Source organism: Mustela nivalis (assembly GCF_964662115.1).
Source record: "Mustela nivalis genome assembly, chromosome: 17".
NCBI classification, from domain to species: Eukaryota; Metazoa; Chordata; class Mammalia; order Carnivora; family Mustelidae; genus Mustela; species Mustela nivalis.
In genome coordinates, this window is record NC_139036.1 from 22596741 (window position 1) to 22618882 (window position 22142).

The 22142-nt window shown below is 38.5% G+C and overlaps 1 protein-coding gene across 1 annotated transcript in view; it reads right to left on the reverse strand.

The window, feature by feature from the left end:
- Positions 1–700: 700 nt before the first annotated feature.
- The window catches only part of UTP6 (UTP6 small subunit processome component), a 22857-nt gene continuing 1415 nt past the window's right edge, over positions 701–22142 (reverse strand). The window contains exons 2-20 of the mRNA XM_082708527.1: positions 22107–22137; positions 20917–20958; positions 20418–20510; positions 19683–19730; positions 19253–19316; positions 17132–17250; positions 15570–15647; positions 14705–14786; positions 14114–14195; positions 13042–13226; positions 12408–12487; positions 11947–12024; positions 9417–9596; positions 7820–7900; positions 7503–7612; positions 6634–6700; positions 3711–3783; positions 1675–2500; positions 701–1454 (exon numbers count right to left, since the gene is read on the reverse strand). Of these exons, the coding sequence (XP_082564653.1) occupies positions 2349–2500; positions 3711–3783; positions 6634–6700; positions 7503–7612; positions 7820–7900; positions 9417–9596; positions 11947–12024; positions 12408–12487; positions 13042–13226; positions 14114–14195; positions 14705–14786; positions 15570–15647; positions 17132–17250; positions 19253–19316; positions 19683–19730; positions 20418–20510; positions 20917–20958; positions 22107–22137 (1645 nt within the window). The 3' untranslated portion in view covers positions 701–1454; positions 1675–2348. The remainder of the gene's footprint in view (positions 1455–1674; positions 2501–3710; positions 3784–6633; positions 6701–7502; positions 7613–7819; positions 7901–9416; positions 9597–11946; positions 12025–12407; positions 12488–13041; positions 13227–14113; positions 14196–14704; positions 14787–15569; positions 15648–17131; positions 17251–19252; positions 19317–19682; positions 19731–20417; positions 20511–20916; positions 20959–22106; positions 22138–22142) is intronic.

Here is a 22142-nt window from a genome sequence, read left to right on the forward strand (position 1 = left end):
TGTCCTAAAACAGACTCTAATATAGGAATTTATTATGTAATAAAAGCAGTACTACAAGGGTGCCTGGGTGGTCCATTTAGTTAAGCATCTGACTCAACTGCTGCATGCCTTCAGCTCAGGTCTTGATCTCAGGGTCATGAAACTGAGCCCCATGACAGGTACCCCACTCAATGGGGGGTTCTGCTTGAGATTCTCTCCCTCTGCACCTCCCACTCATGAGCTCCCTCTCTACAAATTATATAAATCTTTTTTAAAAGGTGGGGGGGGCACACCTGGGTGGCTCAGTCAACTGGACATCTGCCTTTGGCTCAGGTCATGATCCCAGGGTCCCAGCATTAAGCCGCAAACTGGAGTCCCCACTAGGCAGGTAGTCTGCTTTTGCTTCACCCTCTGCCCCTCTCCCTGCTCATGTGCGCTTTCTCTCAAATAAATTGAATCTTTAAAAAAAAAAAAAAAAAGGTACCACAAATTAATAGAAAAATGACTGGCCACAGTGTTGCAGAAAATTTAGTTAACTCCTTGGGGGGAAAAAATGAGTTGTCTTCAGCAAGAGAAAGAGTTTTCAATGAAAGAAATCATACACACACCAAACTATCCTCTGGGAATCAAAACCACCACAAAAAAACAAACAAACAAAAGAAAAAAAAAAAAAAACCCCTAGGGCTAATTATTTGCAATAAAGGAGAGACAAACTAAAAAGTAGTATTTTAAAAATTCTTTCAAATTAGTAAGAAAAGAGTTTGTCAACATGAAAAAAGAAGAGAATCAGGAAAAACACATTAATTTCATTAATATAAAAAAATGCACATTAAAACAATGACATATCATTTTTCACCTATTCAAATAGTAAAAATTTAAAATATAATACCCATTGCAGGTAAAGGTCTGACATTTTCCTACACTGCTTCAAAGTATTCTCCTACATTGCAGATTGGCAAGAATACATGTCAATATTCTTTAAAATACTTATAGCCTTTAATTCAGTATTCTACCATCAACCGTCAATCTCCTGAAGAAATGACCAGGGATGTGACAAAGATTTTTAAGAATTTTCATCAACAGCATTTATAAGAAAAAAATTAGGAATGACAAGGTCCAAACACAAAAGATTAGTAAAATAAGTCATGGCTCATCTATACAATATAATGTTAAAAAGTTGTTAAATGTTTTTAAGACTATTTAACAACATGGTAAAATAACACAAGTGAAACAATGCTAAGTAAATATACACTGAATGCTTCTACCAGTGACATCAATGCTCAGTTAAGGAATATAAAATTCAAACAGTTGCCTCCCCTGCTCCCAGAATGCCCTCTCTGCTCCAGGCCATCCTCCACCCTTGCTTCTGAAGGCCTTCTCTGCTGCTCTAATCTACTCCCAATCCATTGCCCTCCTTTTGTTGCTGCGTCTCCCCACTGTAGACACTTTTCTAAAGATCAGTCCCAGAGGGGCGCCTGGGTGGCTCAGTGGGTTAAGCCGCTGCCTTCAGCTCGGGTCATGATCTCAGGGTCCTGGGATCGAGTCCCGCATCGGGCTCTCTGCTCAGCGGGGAGCCTGCTTCCTCCTCTCTCTCTCTCTCTGCCTGCCTCTCTGCCTACTTGTGATCTCTGTCAAATAAAATAAATAAAATCTTAAAAAAAAAAAAAAAAAATCAGTCCCAGAGATAGAAGACACTTTTCTCTCTCAAAGGTCAACTTTTGCCCCCAATACCCAGAATCCTCTTCTGTGGCATCAACAAGCTCTCTCAGGATGTCCAGATCCCTACCTCCTTGTGAGAAAGCTTCTCTTCTTTCTGGCTCATAGTGTACACTCAGCGAATGAATGATTGAGTAAATGATCTAATAGTATACATCTAATTCTCATAATGGAAATGAAGTTTAACTCCAAAGGATGAGGTTATGGGGTACTTTTATTTTCTTCCCGTTACTCTGCTCCCTCCATATTTCCTACAACAAATGGACACCATGTATACTTTTTTAATAAGGAGAGAATAAAAAATGCAAATGTACTTTCTCCTCTACTTTCACAGGCCCCTAGGTCCAGATTAGAGATACTCATTCTTGACCAGGTATAACAAAAGAAATTCAAGTTTATGATTTCCATATTATCTTGGAAAACATTTAGGACTTACAGTAAGTTCAGCCTTAACAAGTAGCCTCTGGCCACTAAATAACAATTCTCTTTTCTGGAATTAAGGATTAATGCACTAACTAAATTAAAACATGTCCCCAAATCAGACAGCCATCTAGTCTGCCATCTCTCAGCAAATTGCAGATGAACTCACAATACAAATCTGGCCAGAGGGCTTAAAATACGATTTCACAAATTTGGCTCTGTTTTTCCTCTTCTCACAAATGGCCAGCTTGATGCATAGCATGTTTAGCTACAAAAACCTCTGCTGACTCTCCCTGTAACATTTTCATGGCTCGCCAGTAGATTTGTCCACAATTCTCTGGTCTACCAAGGTTCAATTCTTCTTTGATGTAATCCATCCAAAGATCTTTAAAGGGAACAAAGAAAAGTTACTGTAAACATACAATTAGATCATTGACAAGGCTTTATTATATAAACTTCACTATTTAATATTGATTTAGTGTAAGATTTCTAAGAAACTTATTGCTATTATTTCCCTAAGAGCCCTGTATGAAACAATACCTTTCAGCTTCTTCCTTTTTTCTCTCAGCTTCTTTACACTAAGGTGTATCAAACTTTTTTTTAAATGGAAAACTTCACTTTAAATCATGACAGGGCGCCTGGGTGGCTCAGGGGGTTAAGCCACTGCCTTCGGCTCAGGTCGTGATCTCAGGGTCCTGGGATCGAGTCCCACATTGGGCTCTCTGCTCAGCGGGGAGCCTGCTTCTCTCTCTCTCTCTCTCTCTGCCTGCCTCTCTATCTACTTGTGATCTCTATCTGTCAAATAAATAAATAAATAAAATCTTCAAAATAAATAAAATAAATAAATAAATAAATAAAATCATGACAGTCTGTGTATTTCAAAAACCGAAAATACTAAATATTTTAGAGGGAAGATTTTGCTGAGTCTCTTTAAAGGTGAAACCGAGTTTCAATGTGTTCACTGTAACTTTGTTACCAACGCCTAATAAAACCTGCCTGGGTTATTAAAAACGCCATTTTCATTAATTTCACCAGAAGGTCTGCTAAAACTTTGTAAAAGCTAACATTTTTTTTTAACCTAAATTTAACTACTAGACATTGTTTTTGAGTTTGTAAGTAAACAGATTTTATATAACATACCTAATACTCAGAAATATGTTTCACAAGTCCTATAAAAATAGGGCAGTATGGCAATAGCCAAAGACAACTATGTTAATTAGCATCCCACTCGCCCTTCTATCAGTCCCACTTTTACTCTGACCTATATTATTAAGCTTTCCCTTACAAGTATCACATGTTTTTTAAAGGACCAAACCAAGCAAATTGTTCTCTACTCCAGAGTTCTTAATAGAAGACCCATGAACTCTTGACCTTGTGAACCTGAAATTATAAGCCAAATTACGTCTGCAGTATTTATGCACAAAGTAAGAGAGGAGGCAGGGCAAGGAGGCAAGTTTTATTCTCAAAGAGGGTTAAGTACTGCTCTAATCATACTGATGATTAAGGCTAGAAAGAGTTAAAGACTGTTCTTATCATACTGATGGGTTATACACCACACCTGGAAACAGGTATGTCTATAATTGAAGTTTACTTACCAGAATCTACAGATCCAAACTCTCTCAAAGCCCTCTCATAATATTCTCTTAAGTTCGCCATTTTGCAGGATTCCTAACAAAAGTAAAAGGACAATCTTGACTCAAAAGGCTAATCCATAATGTCACAAGTTCCTTTCAATCACACTGTTAAAACAGCTACCACCTACTAGGTATCTGAATGGGAAAAAGCTCAGGGTTAGGACTAATACACCCCTCCCCTTATCCAGAGGAAAGTCAAATGCAGCAGTCACCAGACTGAAGTCAATGTCAAACAGTGATAGAGCACTCTGCTCTGATAGCACAGAAAACAGCCTAATTGATTCTCAGCTGGGGGAACATGGGCACCTTCATAGGGAAATACATTTGAAAGCCCTGAAGGAAGACTAGGATTTAAATAAATAAATGGAGAAGGTTTACTCCCTGTGGCTAACAATTTCTTTCTTTTGTATGTCTGGGCCCTGGCACATATTAGCTATGTGCACCTTCAAACTTTTTATATGAAGGCGAAGCATATATAAATACTAATTATATAACCTTCCCCAAGTTTTTAACCCTCTGACCTTAAAAGTTTCCTCACCCATAAAACAAGGATAATGCTATCTCTTACAGCAACTACAAAGATTCAATTAAAATGCTGGCTAATTATGCACCTACCAGAGTAGCTGGTACTAATTTTACAGACAATAAATACTCATTCTTTACCTCTATCTCCATTTAAATGTATTCTCTTTTGTTTCATTTTTCAAAGGAGAGTAAAATCTACAGTTTAAAAATACTCTTATACAGAGAGGCCTAGGTGGCTCAGTCATTACGCGGCTGCCTTAAGCTCAAGTCATGATCCCAGAGTCCTGGGACTGAGCCCCACATCAGGCTCCCTGCTCAGTGGGAAGCCTGTCCCTGTCCCACTCCCCCTGCTTGTGCTCCCTCTCTCGCTGTGTCTCTCTGTCAAATAGATAAAATCATAAAAAAATTAAAATTAAAAAAAGTACCTTTGTCTAGTCAAGTTAACGATTTCTCATTCAAATCTCTCTTCCCTAAGACTATCATACTATAAAACACATGCATGAAGAGCAGAATCACTGTGTTTTTAAGATTTTATTTATTTGACAGAGAGAGCAAGATCACAAGTAGGCAGAGAGAGATGGGGAAACAGGCTCCTCACCGAGCAGAGAGCCCAATGCGGGGCTCAATCCCAAGACCCTGAGATCACCGCCTGAGCCAAAGGCAGAGGCTTAACCCACTGAGCCACCCAGGTGCCCCAGAATCTCACTTTGTTAAATTCTCAGAATGTCCTTTCTATGCAGTACCTGGCCTTGTAACCCGCACACCCCTGCAACAGGTATTATCACCTCCTCGATGGAGGGTAATACCAAAGCTGAGAACTGCCCAAGACATATACCTATTATGTTATTAACACAAAGCCTGGTTATTATTTTGTTATATTACCTCTTGCACTATAAGGACAAGAACAGATAAATGACCCACACAATGATTAAAACTGTAAAAATAAGAGTTTAACCTCATAAGTAATTTTCAAAATTCAAGTAAAAATAATAAACACCAATCAAAATACACAAATAAAGGAGAAAAAGCAAAACTTTTTCTCTAACTTCTAAAACTAACAGATTTAGAAAAGGTGTGAGGAAATAAAATATACTGATATACTTGCTGATTATTGCTCTGAAGTAGTACACTTCTTTTGAAGGACCATCTTATAATATATAAAGAACCATAAAAAGAACTGTTCTCTCCAGTCAAACAAATTTATCTTAAGAATTTCAAAGAAAAAAATGCTGTATAAACAAAATGCTTACAGCACTCTTGTTTCCAGTATCAAAAATCTGGAAACAATCTATACATAATGGACTAGTTATGAAAACTGTGGATTTAAGATTAACACCATAACCATTCAAGATGACAATTGTGGGAAAAACACAGGAATGTGTTCACAAATTAACATTAAGCAAAAAAGAGAGAATCTCCACATGGCACATAAACCAGAAATCAAACTTGAGTGTACACTTGTAAACAAAAAAAAAAGTAAACAATTAAGACTTAAATATGGTTGGCTGTGTTTAAATATGGTTGGTTTTCGTGTATTATTTTTTATACTTTTTTTTTTTTTTTTGAGAGGGACAGAAAGATGGAGAGACACAGAGGTGAAAGAGGGAGAGAAAGAATCTTAAGAAGGCTCCACACTCAGCACGAAACTCAGTCTCACAACTCTGAGATCATAACCTGAGCTGATACCAAGAGTCAGAATGAGCCACCCAAGTGCCCCTCATGTATTATTTTTTAAACAGAGATCTTCCCGTATTTTCCCTCACTCACAAGTTCAGATAAAAACACCAGAAACATGGGTCACCTGGGTGGCTCAGTTGGTTGAGTATCCAACTCTCGGTTTCAGGTCAAGTCATGATCTCATGGGTTGTGAGATCAAGCCCTGCATCTGGCTCTACGCTCAGCAGGGAGTCTGGGCCTTCTCTCCCTCTTGCCCTCCTTGCAACTCGCGCACACACACTTAATTCTCTTTCTCTCTCTCTAAAATAAATAAATAAATCTTACAAAAAACAAAAACAAAAAAACCACACCAGAAAGAGTTACTCCCTACCCTCTACCTTACATAACCCAATACAGAAGACAAACAGGGTGCTCCCAAGACAGAGAACCAGCACCTCGCCCCACCTGGCAGGGAAGGTCTCCCCTATGAGGTGACATCTGAGTATTCTACTTTCCAGATACGGACTTTCTCTTTTTTGCTCAATTACCACTCCTTAACCATCTCTATGAAAAGTGGTTAGATGAAGGGACTGGAAATTTATACTACATATGAAAGCTTTTTAAATGACAAAAATGCTGCCATATAGGAGAGGAACCACTAATTCAATTTCCCAGACAAAAAATGCAAAGACAGAATACTTACTTGCTCCTTTTCAAACTGGATTATTTTCCTGAAAAAATCAACTGAAAACGGACGGTTTTCCTGTAAACTAAAAAGGAGAAAACTATTATCTTCCACAGAGACAGAAAGCCTCTTATATCCCAGGAATCTAAATCCCCACGCCAGCGCCTCCACAATGCATGGTTTAATAAAGACCCAGCCAGAAGGCAACACGAGGACTCGACTTGGCCGCCAGTCACTCTCAACACTTCCAGTGTCCAGGGACTTACTCTTTAACCCCACCAAGCTCTTTCCTATCCAGTTTTCTTCCTTTTCTCTTCTTCCTCACTTTTACAGTTTGAAGTTCCCTCTACTACATCTCAAGGTCGTTCTGAAGGAGACCAGTAATTCCACTTCTAAAGATATATTCTAAGGAAGTAATTTTTAATAATATTGGTGCAGAAATGTTCACCAAAGCAGTATTACTATGACCATCTAGATAATGGCACATCTACAGAGCGGTGTGCCACACAGCCATTTCTAACGAAATGACGTGCATGAAGAACTGTTACTGACAGCAGAAAGGCGAGTGCAATGTTCACCGACAAAAGCAGTATACAAAATGTGATTATAATAGAATCTCAAATATATAGAAACAAAGTTTTTAAATGATATATTAAGCATGTGTTTCCCCATGATTATAAATAGTTATTATTATTATAATTAATAGTTTTTATTTTTTAATTTTCTACCAATGGGTATGAACTGCTTTTATTGTTCAAAAAAAAGACTTTTTGAAAAAATCTCTTGGATTACTTCCTCAGATACTATATGCCATTCATATAATCTAGGTATGGGGGGCTGAATATACGGTTGAAAGACGCGTAATGGTGATGAAAGTTTGTGAGCACCTTTTAAACACAGCTCTGGCCTTTTTGTAGCCACCGCTTCGGTAAGCCCAATCCAAGTACTTATCCTTCAGAGTGACTGAGTCAGCACCTTTAACAGCTAGGAGAGCTTTCTACAATTTAAAAAAAAAAAAAAAGGACAAAAGCTGTGTGAGGAAATTTATAAGTATCAAAGCATATTTTCCCAGAACCACCCCAGGCTGCTCAATTAACAGTGCTTTAAGAACATCTGCTATAAAAATAACCCTAAAACTAGCCAACTAGGGAACCTATTTGCTCACTCCCCACCCACCACAAAACTCAGAACATAGGGCCTAGACCTTAAAAATGGCTTCTGTGTCTTCTTGGCTTTTGGCACCTTCACTCCACTCTGCCCAAGAAATCCACAATGGCAGACAGACCTGGTCATAGTGAGAAAGAAAAAAAAATAAAAGTTAGAAAATGATGGCTTAGCTCTACACTCTGAAAACTAGTTACCATAAAGACAGGCTCCTACTAAAATACTCAGTATGGGGGCACCTGGGTGGCTCAGTGGGTTAAAGCCTCTGCTTTCGGCTCGGGTCATGGTCCCAGGGTCCTGGGATTGAGCCCTGCATTGGGCTCTCTGCTCAACAGGGGGCCTGCTTCCTCCTCTCTCTCTGCCTGCCTCTCTGCCTACTTGTGATCTGTCAAATAAATAAATAAAATCTTTAAAAATAAATTAATTAATCAATTAATTAATTAAATTAAATTAAATACTCAGTATGTAAAATATGGATTCACTTCCAGTCTGTCCTCATGATAACCAAATTCTCAGGGCCCAATAGGGATGGCATGCCAGAGCACAGATGGACTTGTGACCAAGACCCCCAAAGTGGTACTCTCCTGTCAGTCCCAGCTCCCATCTATTGGAATACTGCCTTCAGTTACTATCCTCAGGTATCTGTGAATTAAGTATTGAAGGGTCCATAGCTGGTCAGACCCACAGCTACCCAGGTCACATCTCTGCTGTCTAGGACCCACGACACAAGTACTACCTAATCCAGACTCAACTTTCTGACCTTTGCTCATGCCTCTTACTAATATAAAAGGGGTTACCTGGATGGCTCAGTCAGTGGAGTGTACGACTCTTAATCTTGGGTTGTGAGTTGAAACCCCACGTTGAGTGTAAAGGTTACTTTAAAAACCAAATCGTTGATGGGGCACCTGGGTGTGTCAGTGGGTTAAAGCCTCTGCCTTGGGCTCGGGTCATGAACTCAGGGTCCTGGGATCGAGTCCTACATCAAGCTCTCTGCTCAGCAGGGAGCCTGCTTCCCCCCATTCTCTCTGCCTGTCTCTCTGCCTACTTGTGATCCCTATCAAATAAATAAATAAAATCTTTAAAAACAAACAAACAAAAAATCCAAATCTTTGATACAATTTTAAAAAATAAAGGTTCTGAAAGGCACCTGACTGGCTCTGTCAGTTATGTATCCAACTCTTGATTTTGGCTCAGGTCATAACCTCAACGTTGTGGGACCAAGCCCCCAAGTCAGGCTCATGATGAGCAAGGAGTCTGCTTGTCCCTTTCCCACTGCTCCCCGCCCTGCTCTCTTTCTGAAATAAATAAATAAAATCTTTAAAAAATAAAAAATATAACTCTGACTTAAGTGTACGTACAGCTTTGGAAGCAAGGGAAAACCATACTTTCAATATTTCTTACTTACAAGATATCAAAATAAAACAGGTAATTTCATTTGATGTAGTCATTTTTCAAATAACAAACTAGAAATCAGCTATTAAATGGAAGGAAATTCTTCCACTCCTGACACCTGACCCACAGGCACATATGTACTTTGGGGTCAGCCCTCATCAGATAAGCACACTTCAAATGAGCTTTGGCTCAGTCTCAAAAGGTTTCCCAAACAAAATGAAATACAAAAGACCCAACTCACAGACCTGGGCTTTCAGATGCACAAAAGCTTCTTCAAAGAGCCGAGCTATGTCAGGGCTCTTGGAGTCAATCAGCACCTGCAGCTTCATCTGCCACATGGTCACAGAGTCTCTGAACAATTCAGTCCCAGCTACTGCCACCTCCAGAGCTTCCTTTAAGAAGTCCTGACGCAGCAACAACTCGATCTGGAGAAGACAAAAGATCACTGGAAAATTAACTACCGAAAGCTAGATCATCTAGGCTGGGGGGACAAAAAAGAGACCTCATTTAAGGCAGTTATTTCAAAGCATCTCCACTTAACTTCTGACAATGGCACAAAGTGAATTATCTGAAATGTCTTCCACCGCCTGCTCTTATTGCTAAAAGGCTACCAAAAAATAGGGAAGACATACAAAATAGAGGGCCTAAATAATTTAGATTGGATGTTTTTAATAGTTCAATATACTAAAACCCTCACCTACCCAAGAGAATATAAAAATCAGACAAAACCAGTATTTATGGGTTGATAATGTAACAGGTTTATTCATTCAAATGGAGTTGGGCATACAATCAACTGGTACAATTTTTCTGAAATGTATTTGACACTATGCAACAAGAGTCATGGAAGTGTTCCTATCTAAACTTGGAAATTTTATTTTAACAAAGATGACCCAAAGCACAAGGAAATCTTATGTGTTCAAAATGCTTAAATCTGGGGCACCTGGGTGGCTCATTGGGTTAGGCCTCTACCTTCAGCTCAGGTCATGATCTCAAGTTCCTGGGAACGAGCCCCACATCAGGCTCTCTACTCAGCAGGGAGCCTGCTTCCCCTCCCTCTCTGCCTGCCTCTCTGCCTACTTGTGATCTCTCCGTCAAATAAAGAAAATCTTAAAAAAAAAAAAAAAAAAAGGCGACACTACTGTAACAAAAGAGGAACAAAACCTAAAACCAATTTAATTTTACAAAACTGTAGAAGAGTAAATAAATGGCAATATGTAATCTGCTCATTCAGCAAGCATTATTATCACACACTTATATATGCTTTATTCAATAATTAGGAACTCAGGCATGTTCTCCACCGCCTGAGGGCCTCTAGTCTAGCAACAGAGATGGTCTAACACTTGCCATGACAAAGAAAGAATCGTATGTTACAAGAGTACAAAGCAGGAGCACCCAACACAGTCTACGGCAACGATGAGACAGGAAACACAATTTATGCGAGGCTTACGGAAGGTTAGGCATTAGTTAGAGAAGGCTCTCCCAACCAGCATATGCAAGAGGCTGAATTAAAGAAGATAAGAGGCAATTTGGAAACAAAAGGAAATCCAAGTTCAACTTGGCTGAAGTTAGAATGTAGAAGGTAGAACGTATACTAGAGAACTGGCTGGTGAGGCCAAGGCCATATTAGGAAGAATGACCAGCTTTATCCAAAGGACAGTGGGAAGCCACAGAACAATCTGATCATCAATTTTAAAAGATCATTCTGTGGAGAATAATCTGGAAAAATGATGGATGTAGGAGTCAGGTAAGCATTTTAAGTTTAGAAGCCGTATACTGAGGGACTCTCAACTAAAGGCAAAGGCACAAGAGTGGTGAGGTAGTAGGCTTGGCAAGGGCAGCATCAGAGATTTAGGGAGCAGAGGATGTCTAAATAGCCAGAGTGGTAAATGACCAAACAGTCACAACAGAAAGAGAGCAGGGCTCCCAAAACAATACTCAGAACAAAGTCCACCTAACTTTATAGGAGGTGACTATCTTGCCGGTATTCAATAGCTCAAATGCGAGCAGCTGAACTCATCCAAGCCTGGGATTTTTCCCAGATAGATGCCATAATGGGAAAGGGGCACCTTAGTCATGGTGTAATGCAGCAGACTAGTACACAGTATAAGCATTACCTAGCTGTATGTAAAAAATATTTTTTAAATGTTAATGAATGAACATTTTTACACATGTCAAGAACTTTGTAAGCTGTGAAAAACAAAGATCACTATCACTATTTTAAAATCAAGTAAACAAACTCAGAAAGGCTAAGTGGCTTGCCCAAGTTACCTAGCTATTAAGCAACAAAACCCAATCTAGACCACATATTCCCTGAGCACATTATCCTAGTTCCCCTAAAATCCTTATCCACCCCAGAGAACAGAAATGGGTTAATAAGCTTCTTACTGAAATGTCAGCTTCTGGTTTGTCTTTATTGTTATCATACTGATGGTTAATCTGGGTTAGGCACACATTCAAGAAAAGGATATTCACAAAAAGATCAATGAGTAGACAAAATATATGTGCTGCCGAAGCGAGCACAATGAGTAGACAAAATAAATCCAACTTGTGATCCCTTGTTCCGAGTGTTTTCCACTATATAACATACCTCCCTTTACTGGTAAACATTTCATTTTTGACATTCACCAAATACTGAGAGACGAACATCATGTCTCTACATCTTCCCTTTCAAACTTCCAAATAGGGTTAGTCATATAACTATATATTAAAACACATGACACCAGCACGAACCAACTGGAATTAAGTACGTGTTACTGGCAGTGAATGTGTCCTTACCCACTGCTTATACTGGAATTCTGGTAGAAGTCTGAGTTCATGTGCCTTCCTGAATGCCGTCATGGTTCTTTCCAGCCTCTGAAATCAGAAAAATCCTTCACTTAGTTACAAACAACCCACTGGGAGTCTTTGGCCTCTGACAGGAACAAGTACAGTTTTGCACATTTCTGAAAACTGAGAGAAGGAACTTGAGGTGGTTTCACTTATAATTAGACCAGTCAAAAAGCCACACCAAGACAGTCCAATAAGAGAGCGCCTCCTAACCAGGTGGCCAGAACAAGGATGCAGCAGACTCAGGACCTTCAGAATGACTAGTCACCCACAAAGAGAAAGACCTTAGGTTAAGCATGAAGTTCTTAGAAGCTATTCCAGGCCCCAAAGGAGCCATGTGTCTGCTCTTCTTCCAGAAAACAGTCATCTTCTCATCAGCCACTATAAGTAATGTACCTTAACTCCCTTACCCTGTCTCTGAGGAACTGATTGCTGGTCTTCTTAGCGAACCTTTCCAAGCAGAAGCTGATGTAACACTTCCACATGGCCTCTGGGAAAGTCAGAGAGATTACACTAATCAAATCTCCAGTCTCTCCATTTAACAGTCATCATACATTTTTTCTGTGAGTGGAATATTCCCCAGAAGAAGAATTTAAACGAGTCTGGTGAAAAAAACTAGTCCTTCCCATCACAGCCAATCAATCATCTCAAATACTAGGGGGAAAAGCAACTGAGTAACCAATGAACTGTAAAAACTAAAAACCTCATCCATGTTATATATCCCCTCTACCTTAATACCCCTGTATTACAAAATTTGAAAGTAAACCTATGTTAAAAGATAATTAAGGAAGGATAATCTTCTAAATTACTATTTCCTAAGTATCATCTCCCCCAAAGAGATGAATATAAACATCATTACTATCAAGGAAGGTCATAAAAGCTCCATTTTTAACCACAAAAGAACAAGTTGGAATGCCAGGCACACTGTCAACTACCAGAGAGAGATTCCTGAAAATTTATTTTTGGTAACAGGAACAGAAGCTTTAGTTTCACGTTTGTGAACACTATTCCTGCTATACCACAACAAGGTCTGGTGAAGTTCACCTGTAGGGAGAGTCTTCACCGCCTCTTCATACACAGCACAGCACCTCTCCTCCTTCCGGCCCACCTCCACTGCTCTGGCTTGTTTTGTGGCAGGCTGCTCTCCGGCTGGCTGTGACTCCATCTCTAATTCTCGCCGTGCCACGTAATCCCAAGTGAGAGGGTCATCTGTGTGCAGGGCCTGAAGGCTGAAAAATAGTTTACTGGCATTCAGCCCTATGACACAAGACTAACTCAGAGTATCAAACAGAGACAGTTCCCTATGCTCTAAAAATGTACCCTGGACAGACACCCCTTTAACAATCCCATTACCATGAGACAACTTCCCAAAAGACCCTCCTGATACCTTCACTCTCACTGCATAAATTCTGTCAACTGATCAGAGTTGTGGCACATTTCTTAGGTTTCGGAATGTTTCAGATACCATTCTCAAATGTTAATTTTCAAGTTAGCTCTCAAAGTCAAATCAACAGGTATGTGTGACATGACAACACTCTTCGAGCCCTGCAGAACCTTATTATATCCAGGCTCTTGATTTTTTCTATAATAGAGGCAAAGAAGCAGCACAACCTAACCCTCTACCAAAGCCCTGAAAAATCCAAAGAGCAAACTGATCCGAGTTCTATTTTATCTTCTGTGAAAGTAAGGGGGGCTACCTAAGAAGGAAGTACTCATGAGGCAGGCTGCAAATAATTCTCAAACCATAAGCTCAAACACTGAAGAATGTAACTGCCTACAGCATCAACTGTAAACACTCACAACAACCACTGGTTTTACGGATAAAAGACATGCCAGCAAATATTTTGATATAAGCTGTAGGATATTTGTTGTTGAATAAAGGCCAATTATTTCCCAAGGGAAGCCCATAAGGGAGTCAAATAATTTCTCCAGAAGGCTTTTTTTTGTTTGTTTTCTTTTTTTTAATATAAATTACTATGATACAACAGTCCTAAAACTTCGCTTTCTTCCAAGGATTTAGTGTGGCATCTTCTCTCCCCCTTTCTAAACACCCAATCTCAAACTTTTACCACAAGATTAGAAGTAGACATATTCACTTTTCCATGACTTTACTTACTCATCATAAATTTCTTTTTGCAGATCTGTGGCAAAGTCGAACAGCTGTGCAATTGAAAGCAGGGACACATGAAATTCTGCACCTAAAATTTAAATAAAGTGGGAGAGGGGAGTAAGACTCTCAAGTATCATTTTACTCTAAAGTATCACTTTCACTTTTTTACAAGAAAGTACTACTTTCTTGATGTGCTGGAGTTATTTTGTTTGGTTATTTTTTTAATTGAGAAATAAGACAAAACAGAAAAACACATCATCCACTACTCAAGCAAAACCATTACTGATATTCTGGAGTATTCATAAACATTTCCTTTCTTCTAAACTTCTTCCCAGCATAAAGAACTATTCTAAACCACCCGTGTGAATAAAACTCCCATGTGAATAAAATACTCAGTAAACTTACTGAACTGTTCAAGTATATCCTAAGGGGCAATCAACCTTTTCTTAAAGAAACAGGGCACTATTCGTACACAATTTTTATGCATGTTCTAACAGAATTTCTAACAGAAATTTTCCAAATTAGCTAAAGGTCTTTCTTATTATAAACAAAATGTTTCACTCTCCCATCATAAATAAATTTTCAAAACATGCGTACCTTTAATTATGCTTACAGAATTCTTATAGATGATCCGTGCCAACTCGCCCTTAAGGATTTCTTCAGGATAATCAAGATTCCCCTAAAGAGTATTATATTAAATATAACTTAAAAGATATAGCCGGGAACCAGAAAAAGCACTAGGATGAAAATTAACAGTCCTAGACTACCTGTGCCATATGTATGACCTCTGGCAAATCACGTCTCTCTCTCTGGGCCAGTTCCCTCACTTGTAAAATGTGCAGCTTGAACCAGACCACTGATCTTCCAACTGTGTTCTTTCAGGCTCCTAGAGTGATAGCAAGATCACAAGGCTTAAGGCCTGACTCTCTACTTAGACCGAAACAGGTCAGGTTTTACATGCCATGTTTACCCCTCTGTGTCAACTCTTATTTGAATAACAAAGTTCACAGCTGGAAACCACAACAGATGATAGCGAAATTCCTTTTTCAGCTCTAACTTTCTAAAACTTCTTTCTTTAAAATTATTGTCACCAAAAAAATTGTGTAAAATGAAAAAGAAAGGAAGCTAGCAACCACACATTTCACAACCCTCAAGCTCCTTCAACCTGTTAATATGTCATTAATGAAACCATAAAGGAGTAAAAAAAACCATTTACCATTCCATCAGTAATAAATAATTTTGAGGACTACTTCAATTACTCCAAATGTCTATTTTTAAGGCACAAAATTCCATTTTTTACTACTAAGCCCATTTAATTAAATCCACTCTAGACTCATCTTAAAGTTTCAAAGTTAAGACATTAAATTGGGAACAAAAATAGATTCTAAAAATTTTCTCTTACTCCTAAGCAGATTCGAAACACCACAAATTGTTCACACGTGACAACACATTCGGATCTTACCACATCCATTTTGGCTTTTTCAAATTCTTCTTTTTCTTTCCTCAGTTTTTCAGCATGCATCAACTCCATCCTAAAATACTACACAAGGGAAATAATAAACTAAAAATCTTTGTAAATATTTTTTTTTAATCAGAAATACATTAGATGCCATTTTTCACCTATTAAGTACCAGATCTGGGAAAGTCTGTGGGCAGTATAATATTTTGATATGAAACTAGCAGACATTTATGAGGAGGAAGATCTTTGTGGTGGTAAAAGAGCTCTGTATTTTGATTGTGGTAGTGGTTACACAAATCTACACGTTAAAAAAAAAAATGACATAGAACCATATGTACACATCTAAAAATGTCAATTTACTAAATTTTCTTATTATGTAATATTATAAAATGTAACCATCAGGAGAAACTGATTAGTGGAATGCAGGACCTCACTGTACTGTCTTTGTAATTTCCTGTGAATCTATAATTACTTCAAAATTAAAAATCAATAGCAAAATCAAGCTATAACAAGAAAAACTAATGCACAACTAACATATAAACTTGGACTTCTCCAGAATTTTTAGGACTTTGAATTTTATGTTATAAGACATATGAAAATGACAAGTTTTTTTTTAAGATTTTCTTTATTTAACAGAGAAGAGAGAGAGATCACAAATAGACAGAGAGGCAGGCAGACAGAGAGGGAGAAGCAGGCTTCCCGCTGAACAGAGAGCCTGATGCAGAGCTCGATCCCAGGACCCTGAGATCATGACCTGAGCCAAAGGCAGAAGCTTAACTCACTGAGCCACCCAGATGCCCCAGAATATAAGTTCTCAGAAAACATTTATGCCCCGGGGCACCTGGATGGTTCAGTTGGTTGGGCGCCCAACTCTTGGTTTCAGCTCAGCTCATAGAAAGGAACTTGGCTCAGGGCATGATGTCAAGGTCATGAGATCAAGGCCTGTGTCTGACTCTGCACTCAGCGCAATCAGCTTAAGATTCTCCCCTCTCCTTCTGTCCTCTCCTCCTACTCAAATGCATGACCGCATACTCTCTCTAAAATAAATCTTTAAAAAAAAAAAAAGATTTGGGGTGCCTGGGTGGCTCAGTCAGTTAAGTGTCTGCCTTTGGCTCAGGTCATGATCCCAGAATCCTGGGATCAAGCCCCACATCCAGCTCCCAGCTCAGTGGGAAGCCTGCTTCTCCCTCTCCCTCTGCCTGCCGCTCACTGTGCTTGTGCACGCCCTCTATCTCTGACAAATAAATAAAATATATTTTTTAAAAAGCATAAAGACAGCTGAACCCTGGCCCCACAACTAAAAAAGGTAGGGTTCAGTTTCCTATCCCTCCCAACCATAATGAGCAGGTCAGAGTTCCCATCTCTCACTAACAAGATGGAAGCTGCACATGGTCAACGTGTATTGCTGGCCAAGAAATATCTTTGTTACCTTTTTTCCCAGCAGCAATCCCTACTTATCCCTAGCCTCCATAAATCAAAGTCTTTTTTAACTTAATAAAGAATGTAGGTCTATAGAGGACCAAAACTAAGACATCACTCTCTCATCTTACAGGTATGCAACTCACTTCTTGATAAAGTTTCGGGCACTCTGGATGAAAGCGCAGAGCTCGAAGAAATAGCTGTCTTGCACTTTCTGAAGACAAACGATCTTCCATTTCCCATTTGGCTGCCATAATCCACAAAGCTATAAATGAAAAACATCAGACTTCACTTCAGTAAATCAATGGAGAAAAACCAAAATTTTAAATTCTAAAAATTTAAAATTTAAAAACCAGAAATTTTAAATTCTAATTTTAATACTTAAAAGATTATTTTTTAATCTTACCAAAAGAGAAAAGGGATGGAGAAAAGGTGTTTCTAATGGTTATCTGTAAAGTACTGTTGCTTTATTTAGGTACTCTGAAGCACAGATGTAAATGATAGTATCCATGGATACTTGTGTCCTCATCCAATCTGAGATCGACATCATTAAAAGTCACACACAAATTTTAGAAGTGTTAAAATGCTGGAAAATTATGTATTTTAGAATCAATGAAATAAAAATATTTTGCTCTTTTGCTTTAAGTAGTTCATAGGTTTTCTTTTTTTGAATGATTTAATTTTTAAGATAAAAATTTTATTACATCTGTTGGGAATAAAGGCTTTAAAAAAACAAAAACCTTTGTCTTTCTACAAAAGAAATTAACCTTAACATTCTAGCTATTTCCCCACTTAATAAACTTAATATAAGTCAACTATGTCACCAGACAAGACTCATTTTGGTAAAAATGACTCATGGTTGGTAACCACGTCTGGACTAGAGGGGTTGTGAGTGGGAGAGAGCCACTGCTCTGGGCTTTCTTTAACATATGACTCCTGAAGCTGAGCACAGTGCTCTCTGGGATTCATGGAAGCTATCTATGCCCATCCACAGGTCTTCCAAGCCAGAGTGGCTCCTCTACCGATTCATGTGATCTCATTCCCTCATACCTAAATGCCACCTTGAGGACCAGAGACCAACCTCCCTATTGCTAAGAGTACTCTACCTAATGCTGTCCTGCTGTATCCTTCTGAATTAACGGGTACCAGATGTAGCCTACCTTAGCCTGTGCTGTGTGAACTTGGTTGAGCCTAATACCTGACACTGGAGCACCTCCAATACAAAATGATGTACCACTTCACAGTACTCAAAAGAGAAATCTCTTAGAAAACATGAGTATCTACTGTAGGCCAGCCACTCTTGAAAAATCTGTATTAACATATTCCCCTTTATGTTTTTAAGTTTTCTCCTTTCAACTCTTCTTAAATGTGACTGCATCCAAACAGAATGTCCCTCAAAGGACCAGAGTTTATTTGATCATCATCTAAAAACAAACTTAGTGGAGTGCCTCACTGTCTGAGTCAACACAGCATGCAACTCTTGATGTCTGGGTTGTGAGTTCAAGCCCAACATTGGGCATAGAGGTTACTTTATTTATTGACTGACTGACTTTTAAAGTAGGTTTCACACCCAGTGTAGAACTAAACACGGGGCTCAAACTCATGACCCTGAGATCAATACCCGAGCTGAGATCAAGAGCCAGACCCTAACTGATGGGAGCCACCCAGGTGCCCTGGGTATAGAGCTTCCCTTAAAAAATAACAGAAAATTAGGGCACCTGGGTAGCTCAGTGGGTTAAGCCTCTGCCTTCAGCTCAGGTCATGATCTCAGGGTCCTGAGATCGAGCCCTGAATGGAGCCCCACATGGGGCTCTCCGCTTGGCAGGGAGCCTACTTCCCCTTCTCTCTCTGCCTGCCTGTGATTTCTCTCTCTGTCAAATAAATAAATAAAATCTTAAAAAAAAAAAAAACAAAAACAGAAAATAAAAGATAGTTTTTAAAAAATAATTAAATACTTTTTAAAACAAACAAATAAGTAAGAGGAAATTTAGTCCCTCTTACCCACAAATACAATATCTGACCCAATAAGCGGCACACAATAAAGTAAGAGGAAATTTAGTCCCTCTTACCCACAAATACAATATCTGACCCAATAAGCGGCACACAATATTCAGCGATGAACTAAGAGGCAGCTATTCCGAAACCAAAAGTACCTACACTCAAGTTCTCAGAATTATTTCTTTTAGGTTTATTAAGAAAAATAAATTCCAAAATAGCTTGAGTCTACATAAAGGGTAGAAGAAAAATTGATGAAGAACTCACCATACCTGGTTTGTTTGAATGAATGGCCAACATGGCAGAAAATACCTTGCTAAGTTGAGCTTTGGTAGCCTGAAAGAGAAAAAGTAATTCTACTTCCTATCCAGTAAAATCATTGTTACTAATCTCTAAGTGATCTGGTACTGTTTCCTTACCAACTTAAAATCCAATGGGGCAAGATCTGCTGTTGTAGAGACATATAAATACAGGATACATTCATGGCTTTCTTCTACCTAAACCACTACATGTAAACATTCCAAATATCTAAAAATTTTCAACTTTACTGAACAAACAGAACACAAAAATCATTTTCTGGCTTAGAAGCCATTTATACAGTCATTCAGATAAATAAAGGTTACACAGAAATTCAGCCTTCTTATAAGGCAGACTAACTGAAAGAAGTTATAAGGAAGCAAGAAACAGCTGCCCAATACTCACCCATTTCTTACAAAAGACTATATAGGATAGCCAAAGTTGAACATCATCCTGCAAGAAAAACAATGTAGTAAGCTGCCTGAAATTTAACTGTATACATATACAACTTTGCACTAATTTTTTTTAGAAACAGAGGTAGATTTCAGAAAGGCCAATGTTACAACACATCGCTCAGTCTACATGCTCTTCCTCACTAAGGCCTTAGATCTCTTAAATGTGGTAACTCCATCTGGCCACCACTCCCACCTACCACTCTCTAAGACAAAATGTGTTATCTACCCAATGTGTTCAATGCAGGTCTTAAATGAGGTCAGTCAGGGGAAGCAACCCAAAATTTGTCATTCCCAAGTACTCTGCCATTCCTAAAGTACTTCCTATACACTGTATCGCAGCCCTAGAGCCCAACTTGAAGAGTATCAAGTGAGTGAGGTGCTGCCCGTACTCTAACCATTCATCTTCTACCTCCAAGTCTTTGATGTACTTCACTTAGAGATTTACCCAAACAAATCCCAAATTTCTAATCCATAATGACGTATCAAACCTACCTTTTTCAGTACCATCCTCAGAGAAAGACCAATTTTCTTAATGGTTTGGTTAAGTGGTTTTAAATAATGATATCATAATTAGGTTAAATATTGACCCACCCAAAAATAAATAATACATTTGAATATTTAAATCTCAGTACATACAATACAAATCTTTACATCTCTTACAATTAAAGATGTTCTGATCACTTACTTTCCATTTTGCTGAAGCTCGTCGGAAGACACCTTGCACCCGGTGTACAATAGAATTCTCAATCTCATCCTTCTTAAATGAATAGCCAATGCGCTAAAAAAGGACATACACAAAGCCTCAAATTAATCACATTTATCTACAGCAACATTCCTACTTGATCTTAAACAGTACTGATAAAGAAAACAAATAATTACAAATACTCATTATGAGCACATCACCACACAACTTATCAATGCCAACTGCTTCCCAAACCCAACCTCTAGTTATAGAGCCACACTACTTAATTCTAAAAATTTTCCAACTTCCAGGGCCACCTGGGTGGCTCAGTCATTAAGCATCTGCCTTTGGCTCAGGTCATGATCCCGGCATCCTGAGACTGAGCCCCACATTGGGCTCCTTGATCAGTGGGGAGTCTGCTTTTCCCTCTCCCTCCATTGCTCTCCCTGCTCATTCTCTTTCTCTCAAATAAATTTTTCCAACTTCCAGAATATCTACTTACAGTTCTCCTTCTCTGAATCAACTCCAAAAGATTAATTTCATACTATGGAAGAAAAACATACAAGAAAAGAGAAAACAATAACATTTATAACCTTTTAAATGCAAGAAATACATTTAGTTGAAATCATAAAATAAATAAAAATTAAGAATAAAAACAAAATTGGGGTGGAAGCACCTGAGTGGCTTAAACAACTGACTCCTGATTTCAGCTCAGGTCATGATCTCAGGATCACGAGACTGAGCCCCCTTTTGGGCTCTACACTCAGGGAGGAGTCCACTTAAGATTCTCTCCCTCTCCTTTTGCCCGTCCCCATGCTCGTGCTCTCTCTCGCTCTCCCTCAAATAAATAAATACTTTTTTTTTTTTAAGTTGTAGTGTCAAGCCTAACACAATGCTTCAGCCATGGTCTGATAAGTGCAAAACACTTTTATTCAAACTAACATCTTCTCAGTGCCTACTGTTTCAATGTCCTCAGTTAACTTGCTCCATACTCTACTTTTGTTATACAGTCAATTAGATTATTTTTTTTCTTTTTCCTTTTTAAAACTTATTACTGAAGTATAGTTGACATAGAGATTATATTTTGTGATGTAATACGCTCCACTATGAGCTTCCAAACCTCTTCCAAATATAAGATTTGTAGTCAGGTCTCGCTTGTTCACCTGTTTTTTTTAATCTTAGGTCAGAACTTTCAGTCTTGTAACACTGCATCTTACTTCTGGGTCCAGCTAGGTTTTTTTATCCAACATATTAGCTATTCTCCTCCATCTGAAAATTGGTCCAGCATTAACACTTTATATTCACTCAAATCTTTCATCCATTTATAGTACTGAAGAATTTGCAGCACACATAAATATTAACTTTCCAACCACCTACTGTTGTCAAACCCACTCTCCTTCCCCCCACCCACAAGAAATAGTATGTCAGTTCTCTTGCTGACATCCTGATACACAGTATCTTTGGCAGTACCTGATCTACTAACACTATAGAAGGAATAAAGAAAAGTTCAGTTTGCCAAGGACTGAAGCCATAGTTAAGCAATGCTATTCCTGAATCACCTCTATTTCTGCTCAAAAATTACCATTTAATCATCAATTCTAGAATTTCGTAGAAAACTCTATCAAGCGCACCATTCTAGAACTTATTTAAAATTTGTGAAGGGAATAAAAAGTAATGAACTTATTCACTTACTTGAACATAATTGATAAAGTCTTCCTTAAAAAGGGC